The sequence below is a fragment of the Teleopsis dalmanni genome, chromosome 1, assembly GCF_002237135.1.
Source record: "Teleopsis dalmanni isolate 2A chromosome 1, ASM223713v2, whole genome shotgun sequence".
Lineage (NCBI taxonomy): Eukaryota > Metazoa > Arthropoda > Insecta > Diptera > Diopsidae > Teleopsis > Teleopsis dalmanni.
In genome coordinates, this window is record NC_051846.1 from 206,434,627 (window position 1) to 206,444,248 (window position 9,622).

The 9,622-nt window shown below is 33.0% G+C and overlaps 2 protein-coding genes across 2 annotated transcripts in view; one reads left to right on the forward strand and one right to left on the reverse strand.

The window, feature by feature from the left end:
* Positions 1 to 5,706, forward strand: part of LOC119667126 (transient receptor potential cation channel subfamily A member 1-like) — a 32,109-nt gene extending 26,403 nt beyond the window's left edge. The window contains exons 2-4 of the mRNA XM_038076414.1: positions 781 to 969; positions 4,497 to 5,306; positions 5,377 to 5,706. Of these exons, the coding sequence (XP_037932342.1) occupies positions 781 to 969; positions 4,497 to 5,306; positions 5,377 to 5,706 (1,329 nt within the window). The remainder of the gene's footprint in view (positions 1 to 780; positions 970 to 4,496; positions 5,307 to 5,376) is intronic.
* A 617-nt stretch (positions 5,707 to 6,323) lies between these two features.
* The window catches only part of LOC119667128 (transketolase-like protein 2), a 5,196-nt gene continuing 1,897 nt past the window's right edge, over positions 6,324 to 9,622 (reverse strand). Inside the window, exons 2-4 of the mRNA XM_038076415.1 lie at positions 8,750 to 9,618; positions 8,104 to 8,596; positions 6,324 to 6,400 (exon numbers count right to left, since the gene is read on the reverse strand). Coding sequence (XP_037932343.1) covers positions 6,324 to 6,400; positions 8,104 to 8,596; positions 8,750 to 9,618 — 1,439 coding nt within the window. The remainder of the gene's footprint in view (positions 6,401 to 8,103; positions 8,597 to 8,749; positions 9,619 to 9,622) is intronic.

A 9,622-nucleotide genomic window follows, 5' to 3' on the forward strand; every position in this document is an offset into this window, starting at 1 on the left:
TTAATTGTATGTTGTGTCTTAAGAATATTGAAAAACATAGAATCGAAAAATTGTCTGAAATAAAGTATAATTGTGCTTAACATGTTTATTTAATTCCTATTTAAACAATAAAATTACTATTTATTGAATTTAAATTGCCCAATAAAATAATAGATATTTAAGATATTCAAATTTAAATCTATATACGACAATCAATCAGCATTCAACTCAATTTCTACTTTTTTTTAAGTTTGATGTTATATTTTTAAAAAAGTTTTTCACAAAAAATGTTACTCATACGCAGTGTATGGCTAACTTTTGTTTTATCTACTAAACTATTTTATAACTAAATTTTAAATGATAAATGCTTGCTAACGATGCATCTTTATACGTTTAAATTTTCTTCGGAGAACTTTTCAGTAACAAATTGAATTAAATAAAATTGTGGTAAAGCATAGTTTCTGTAGGAATATTTGTTGCATGAATAAATCTAAAGCATTTTCTATATAATCCGCATGTTAAAAACTAAATAGTAGAAATAAAAACTCACTTCTGTATATCTTCACAAAGACAAGAGAATGATGCTTCTGAATGTTAAGCTTTATTTGTTAAATATTTTAGTAGATAGAAAACAATTACCAAGAATCTTTATTTGATTCGGACATTAAAGCGTAAGAACTTTTCAAATAAAATAACTTGGCATTTAAATGCTTGTATTTAGCATATAATTTGAATGAAAAAAATCTCATATATTATATGTTAAATAGTTCTATAATTATAATTTTTCTGATTTTTAAATAGTGGGGCGAACAACGCGGTTGCACACGTGAGGAAATGATATCCTTTTATGATTCGGAAGGTAATGTACCACTGCACTCTGCAGTGCATGGAGGTGATATCAAAGCTGTGGAGTTATGTCTCAAATCAGGAGCTAAAATATCGACACAACAACACGATCTTTCTACGCCAGTGCACTTGGCGTGTGCTCAGGTAAGTGTTATATATTTAATAGGATAGCTTGTAAATATATTTAGATACCTCCTGCTCAAAAAGTACTCGGATTTTGTAAATAAAACACAAATTTAAATTTTATTCCAAATTTATTTTATCTCCTTCAAAATATGATCCTTCTGAAGCGATACACATATGCCAAAGTCGCACGGATTCAGATCTGGTGAATATGGTCCCTGAGCGATGACAGTGGTGCCGTGTTTGGTCAAAAAATCGCGTACAACAAGAATTTTCCATAGTTAAAATCGCTAAATGCACTTGAGTTAGTCTCACATTAACAGCTGCTGTAAGCAAACTAATTAACAGATGGCGCTCAAATTTGTACCATATGTCAAGAAAGGGTGTACCAACATAACAAAATTTTTGAAAAAGATCTATTACTTAAGGAGTAGTTAACAAACAACAAAATCCGGATACTTTTTGAGCAAAAGGTACATATAGATTAAAAAGTACGTAGGCAGATAAAGTAAAAATTCTTATGTTTTTGTCGTTATACCTACACGTATTTGGAAAATTACTTGAAAATGTTGCTTTAAAATTATTATAGCAAAATGTATCTATAAATCAGACTCCGTATATTTACAAATATTGACAGTTGCTGGAAAAAAAGGAAAATTTTTACGCATACCACACATTACTTCAGTGAGTTCCAATGGTAATTCAGACAATGACGCGAATATTTGCAGCATGTTTGGCATTTTTACGTAGAAATTGACTGCTCGTTTAAATCAAAGAAGAAGTCTTTGCAGTTCTGAAACTGGAAATATTTAAATTAATTCAATTTCATTCAACATATTTTATTAAAATTGGAAAATATGTATCACATTTTATCGTACGAAGGTTGTTCAATTGTACTTCGTTTGTTTCAATAGTGAAACTATAAGTATTGAACTATTTTCAGAAATATTCTGAATAAGAGTTTTGTTTAAACATCAAAGTCAATAGAAATTCTTTAAATAAAATTAGTATAAGAGTTTTGTTTAAACAGAATTTCCTTTAACAGAATCAGTGACGTACGATACGTGACAAAATCCTACAAGAAGTAGTAATGAAAGTATCTTTGGATATTCAAAACAGCATTACCTTTTAAAGGAAATTTGATATAATATAATTTTTTGCAATTTCTAAAGTTCTAAAAACTCAGTTCTCTAAATTATATTTCATAAAAAATAAAAAAAAAAAAGAATCAACGACAAGGTTTCAGTATAATTTATGTTTAAGGTTTAAGGACAAAAAATATCTTGAACGAAAATTGATATGCCTGCAGATGTTAAGGTTAACAACCGTAGTTGTCCTTTAGAAAAAATATTGCTTTTCTGTATTAATTAATTTAATTATATATATTTAATTTTTTTATATTAAATAGTCTTTTACCTTCTATCAAAGAACGTCATTGCATAAATTTTAAGTAAAAAATGTTAATGGCGAATGGACTTTAATGCTAAAAGACTGAAATAATTGAAAATAAATAAAGATACATGTTTAATAATTCTGATAGCAGTTAATTTGAAATATATTATAACTAAATTAATTCGTATCGCTTTTTATACAAAACGATGACTCTTAGTCAGATATATACTTCAGAGGGTTCACTCATTTATATTATACACTAATGGTTTCGCAATCTTCTTCGGTACTAAGTTTGGTACGTAGTACAAAGATAATCTTCTTGGTTCCATTAACTACCAGTAGAGCAGAGGGACTCAACAATTCCTCGGAATCGTATTCTGTCGTTCCATGAGTAGCGCGCTGATGTTAGTTCGGCAACAATTGTCCTTCGCCATGTTCTTGAAGGAGCGCCAGACCGGCGACTGCCGTGCGGGTTCCACTTTAGGATTTGCTTAACGATGCAGGAATTCAATTTGCGTAACGTATGTCCGATCCATTGCTAATTCGTTTTTTGATTTCGTTCTCGACACTTTGTATGTTCGCTGTTTTCCACAATTCCACGTTAGAGGTGCGTTCTGGCCACCATATTTTAAAGATGCGTCTTAAACATTTGCTTATGAAAACTTAGGTTCGCGAATTAATGGATTTATTAAACATTCATACAAAGATAATACCAACGAATTGTTTTTAAACCAGGAAGTAGTTAACTACAATAGCTTGCTGTATTACTAAAAAGTAATGACAAAAAAAGTACATCTGCATCTGCAATAACATTCGAGTATCACTTAAAGTACTTGTTAATCCCTCATATTCTGTAATTGAGGATATAAATGCATCTATTATAGAATAACAATCACTTTAAAGTGATTAAAAGTTTATGTTAACCCCTCAAGTTTTTCAAGGATGATCAGTGTTCGATAAAGAATACAGGGCATGACAAGGGCTCCTGGTCAAATTTTGCACAAATTTTTCAACAAATAACTGAGCGATTATGTCACCAGATGGCAATTGTGCCAAATTTGCACCTTCGGATAAATGTTCCAATAGTATATATTCTCACACTTTTTTCTAATGAAATACAAGAACTTATGCTTTGTATAATTTATTATTTTGCACTAATACCTTAAGTAAAACCATTAATTAAATTGTATAATTTTATTTTACAGTGTGTAAGGACTACATGTTTTATAAAATTGCAGTCACACATACACAGAACTAATGATGTATGCGTTCAATCACAATATTTACCTATTTTTACACTCGAATATGTACTCGTATATTTCATATACACAATATTACGTGAATTTTGGAAAAGTTTCTCTTGGAATGTTTCACAACTGCAGTTTAACTAATGTGGTTCCTAGAAATTATAAACATTTTAATGCAAATATTTAAAGGATTGATTAGTTGCCAACAGCATCAGTTCTTGAACTTAATTTGCGTATTGTATCTAAATGTCAGTAAAAATAGAGGTAAAGGTCTATTAGCTGCAATTTTTAATTATTGCAATTATTTAAAATTTTATATTCAATAATATTAAAAATATAATACGAGTATCAAACGTACACTTTTAAAATACATTTTTAAAAACTTTATTACAAGGTTTTATTATAACTTTTTTTTTAATATATAATCTGGATTCAGTTTAGATTTTCTTTCGATCTGCCAAATTTTGTTGTCCAATTGACAATTTTTTTAGGTCGTACACACTTATGCTTAGTTTTCACTAAGTCAATTATAATTGACTGGTGTGTCAAATGCGTTGTCATTAAGAGAATGCGAATATGACATCATATGACTACCCGTTTTGATTATACTGACAATATTTGACATGGAAAATGACATAGTGAAAACAAGGCATTACAATTTTTACATCGAATCAATTCAGAGTTTATCTGTGAAATCATATAAAGAAGTTGTTTAATATCAGGGTAATCATGCTATTCTGGCAAAATATTTAGAGTGTTATAAATTAATCACCAGTGTTACATATTTTGCTCCAGATTTACTAATGGAAAATAAAATTGCATGAAAATTGCATTTAAATAGTATCTTGAAATTACCCATAATATTAATTTATACACACATAAATATTCATTTTAACAATTTATTCGTAGGGTGCAATTGAAATTGTCAAGTTAATGTTTACAATGCAACCGCTTGAAAAAAGAATCTGTCTTAGTTGCACAGACGTACAGAAAATGACACCTTTACACTGTGCATCCATGTTTGATCATCCCGATATCGTTGAGTATTTAATTAGAGAGGGTGCTGATATCAATGCACTGGACAAAGAGCATCGTTCACCTCTGCTTTTAGCTGCATCCAGATGTGGTTGGAAAACTGTACATGTACTTATACGTCTAGGAGCAAATATAAGCGAAAAGGATTCGAATGCACGAAATGTGCTACACTTTGTCATTATGAACGGTGGACGTTTACCAGATTTTGCTGAAGAAGTCAGTAAGACACAATCACATTCACAATTGGAACATTTGCTTAATGAAAAAGATAATACTGGTTGTTCACCATTGCATTATGCCAGTCGTGATGGACATATACGTTCACTTGAAAATCTTATCCGTTTGGGCGCTTGTATTAATCTCAAAAATAATAATAATGAAAGTCCACTACACTTTGCAGCACGTTACGGTCGTTACAATACAGTGAGACAATTGTTAGACTCCGAAAAAGGTTCCTTCATTATAAATGAAAGTGATGGTGTTGGCATGACACCTTTACACATTGCTTCACAGCAAGGACATACACGTGTAGTACAATTATTGCTAAATCGTGGTGCTTTACTACATCGGGATCATAATGGACGCAATCCATTGCAACTGGCCGCTATGTCTGGTTATACACAAACCATTGAATTATTGCATTCTGTGCATTCACATTTACTGGATCAGGTTGATAAGGATGGTGTAAGTTAAATTAAATTTATTTTATTTTATTGTATTTTATTTTAATATTTATTGTATAATTTATTATCAGAATACCGCATTGCATTTAGCTACAATGGAAAATAAGCCTCAGTCAATTTCTGTGTTGCTTTCAATGAACTGCAAATTGCTTTACAATTATATGGACATGAGCGCTATTGACTATGCAATCTACTACAAATATCCGGAGGCAGCTTTAGCTATGGTTACGCACGAAGAGCGCGCTAATGAGGTTATGATACTAAAGTCCGACAAGCATCCTTGTGTAACCTTAGCACTTATTGCATCTATGCCAAAAGTGTTTGAAGCCGTACAGGACAAATGCATTACTAAGGCTAATTGCAAAAAGGACTCCAAAAGTTTTTACGTAAGTTATCGTTAATATAATATTATTAAACATTTGTTAAAACGCAAACTTATTTGAATAAATATTAAAAACTAACAGAACAAATATTAGAAAATGAAATAAAAATATTGTATGTAAAAGTACATAAACCACTTTTAAGTGAATTTAATATTTGCACTGAGTTCTTGCACTTCAAAAAATATAAACTTGAAAAAATATCCATGATAAATTTTGTAATAAATTGACTGAAAATGCTTTGCAACCTTACTCATATTAAATCAATCTGAAGTGAAATAACCCTTGTTAAGCAAGAGTATCTTATTGATGACACGAAAGTTGAAAGTATGAAACTTAATATTAAAGAACAATGTTAAACTTATATACATTGTAAATTTATGTTTGTATAAAATGAAATCTTTAAATTTGAAATCGTATATAGTCTAAAGACCTAAACCATGTCTTATTTATATAATACGTAATTAAAAATCCTAATGATACCAATTTATCTTCAATTAAGTCATCTAATTAAATAACTCTAATTTTCCAAGTTATAGTAACATATATATCTCATTTCTCAAACACCCGATTTCAACCATAGTGCACCCGAATTCATAAAAAAAAACATACAAACTGCAATTGTAATAATCTTAAATTTATTCAGGATCTATTTTGCCCACATCGCCTATATTAAAGTTGTCTATTTTGCATCCTAAGTTGGAATTCATTTTCACTGACACAATATTTCAAGTATTATTACTTATTAATATGTACTAGTATTAGTACTTAACACCCATAAAGACAAAAGAAATTGTTGCCCCCAAAAGCTTTTCGTCAAGGGTTAAGTATAATACCTAAGGCGTAAGGATTATGAGTAATACAAATAAATGAAACAAGAAACAAAAAAGTCTAGAACTATATTGCTGTAAAAACTAGTTATTTATGTATAAAACCTGACTCTATGTTACCTAATAAAAGGTTACTTAGTAAAAATTGTCAATGTTATTGTTAATGTTTAATTGATTTATGGGTCAAGTATCTTTACAATTCTTACATCATTTTAGTAATAATAATAATAAAAGGTATTCGTGAAAATTGCCCAACAGCCGGTACTGCGGCCAGAAGAGACCTATTGTACCAGTTTCACTATTGATTAAACAAAGCCCCTTAAAGCTTTGTGAATAAAGTCTAGAACTAAATCTAGAGAAGAGTTCTTAATCTGTTCTGGTGACAGAAATTCCTTATGAAACAGGTTTCTTCTGTGCGTTATTAAAGCTGGACAGTCACAAAGAATGTGCATGGTTGTTTCCTCATCTTCGAGGCATAATCTGCATTCAGAGTTAGCAGATAATTGTAGTTTATGAAGGTGATATTTCAGACCATAATGACCTGTAATGAAACCCGTTATCATCCTTAAATTACATTTTGAGAATTTAAGAATGTTTTTGTAGGAGTAAGGTGTTATCAGTGCTTTGCTTTGTCTGAGTCCTGGAAAGTTTACCCAGTACTCTAGCCGCATATGATTTTCCATTTCCTTGATAATCTGTTTTGTACTAGCCCAGTTTATTCCACAAAAGGGTTGAGGGCCTATAAAAGCAGTTTTTGATGCATTTCTGGCAAGCTCATCAGCTTTTTCATTTCCCAAAACTCCTCTGTGGCCCGGAACCCAGTAAAGGTTTACCTTATTCCGAGCTGCAAGTGATTGCAGAAGATCGTAACACTCAAGGACCTGTTTTGATTTGAAAGTCCAAGAAGAAAGAGCTTTAAGAGCAGCCTGGCTGTCAGAGTAAATAACAATTTTCGAGCCAGAAGGTTTTTTGATTAAATTGGATCTTACACATAAGTTGATTGCGTGGATTTCAGCTTGGAAGACACTCGGCCATGTGCCCATTGCTTCCGAAATGCTGGTGTTGGGTCCAAATACACCAGCGCCAGTGCCTTCATCCATCTTTGATCCATCTGTGTACCAAACCAAACTTTTTGGGTCAACCTGTGGGCCTCCATTCTCCCACGTTGAACGTGATGGTAGGTGTACCTCAAATTTTTTGCCAAAACGATGGAGTTCTGTTGTATAGTCTCCATCGCATTGAGGAATTTTATGTGCTCCAAATATTTTTAATATTGTTGTATGACCATAGTCAAGACAACTCTTGTTCATGTGGAGTTTTAGTCGAAGCGCACTAAGCGCAGCCGTAGATTGAATGTGTATGTGCAGAGGTGTCAATCCAAGTATAGCCTCAAGTGCTGCAGTTGGACTTGTCCTCATAGCACCAGTCATTAAGAGACACGCTAATCTCTGGAGCTTCATGCAAACAGCAATAGACCCAGCCTGTGTGACCTTTTGCCACCAAACCAGGCAACCATATGTCATGATAGGACGTACTACTGCCTGATATATCCAAAATATAATCTTTGGGTTTAGGCCCCAAGTTTTACCTATACAGGACCGTATTGTCCATAAAGCCGTTAATGCTTTGTTATATACTTTATTTAAGTGTGAACTCCAAGTGAGTTTACCATCTAGGACAACACCTAGGTACTTTGTTTCACTGGAAAGAGAAATATTAGTGTTTCCTAAACGTACGGGACCTATGTCTAGTTTACGTTTGAGTGTGAAAGGCACAACAACAGTTTTCTCCGGATTTATGGAGAGACCCTCACTTTCGCACCACGCTAAAATGCGTCGAAGGTGCCCTACCAATATCTCTGATAGACTCCTACCATGCTTTCCAGATACTATTATAACTAGATCGTCTGCATACCCAATGGCGTCACAACCAATATTCTCCAACAAGATTAAAAGTTCATCAACAACCACTGACCAGAGCAAAGGAGACAGTACTCCACCCTGTGGGCAACCTTTTGCGGCCTCAACAGCTACAGACGTTCTACCTAAGGTTGATGTAATTTTTCTGCTTTGAAGCATCGCCTCAATCCAGGAAATAACATTAAAATCAACATTTCTGTTAGTTAAGGCATTCGAGATCGAGCCATAACTCGTATTGTCGAAAGCTCCTTCAATATCCAGAAATGCACAAAGCGCAATTTCTTTGTTTTTGTGGGCCTTTTCAATTCTACTGACCAAGTTATGTAAGGCCAATTCGGTAGATTTCCCTTTGGAATAAGCGAATTGAGTTTTGTGAAGAGGTTGACTTTTAGACAGTTCTGTACGAATATAGATATCTATGAGTCTTTCCATAGTTTTCAGGAGGAAGGATGAGAGACTAATCGGTCTATACGATTTAGCGTCATCACTTGGTCTATTACCATTTTTTGGTATAAATACCACTTTCACTTCTCTCCAAGCTTCAGGTATATGTTTCCAGCAAAGGCTAGCCCTAAAAAGCACCTTTAAAGGATTGATAAGAACGTCTATGCCGTTTTGTATAAGTGCCGGGAAGATACCATCACTTCCTGGTGACTTGAAAGGACTGAAAGAATTAACTGCCCATCTGATTTTATCAATGTCAAAAATGATACCAGATAGCGACATTAAACGATTGTCTGGTTGTTCATAACTTAACGTGCGCCTATCTATGGATGCATCACATAAGATCGATCCTGGAAAGTGCACATGTAGTAAATGTTGTAAAGTTTCCCTGCCATTTGCTGTGTAGAGACCATCATTCTTTTTCAATAGACCAATGTCATTTGAAAGAGACTTTCTCAACACTTTATGAAGGCGAGCCATTTGCGGAGTGTTGTCAACACCGTCACAGAAAGTTTTCCATGATTTCCGTTTAGATCTTCTAATCTCATTGTTGTAGGCAGTCAAGGATGTTTTATAGTCGACCCACACCCCTGATCGCTTTGCTAAATTAAAAAGCTTCCTAACCTCCCTGCGCATTTCTTCGAGCCTTTTGTTCCACCATGGCACATCCCGTCTGGATGTACGTGGTTCAACCTTACATGCATCTTCATGCGCCTGAGAGATAACAGAGTTTATTTGATCTGC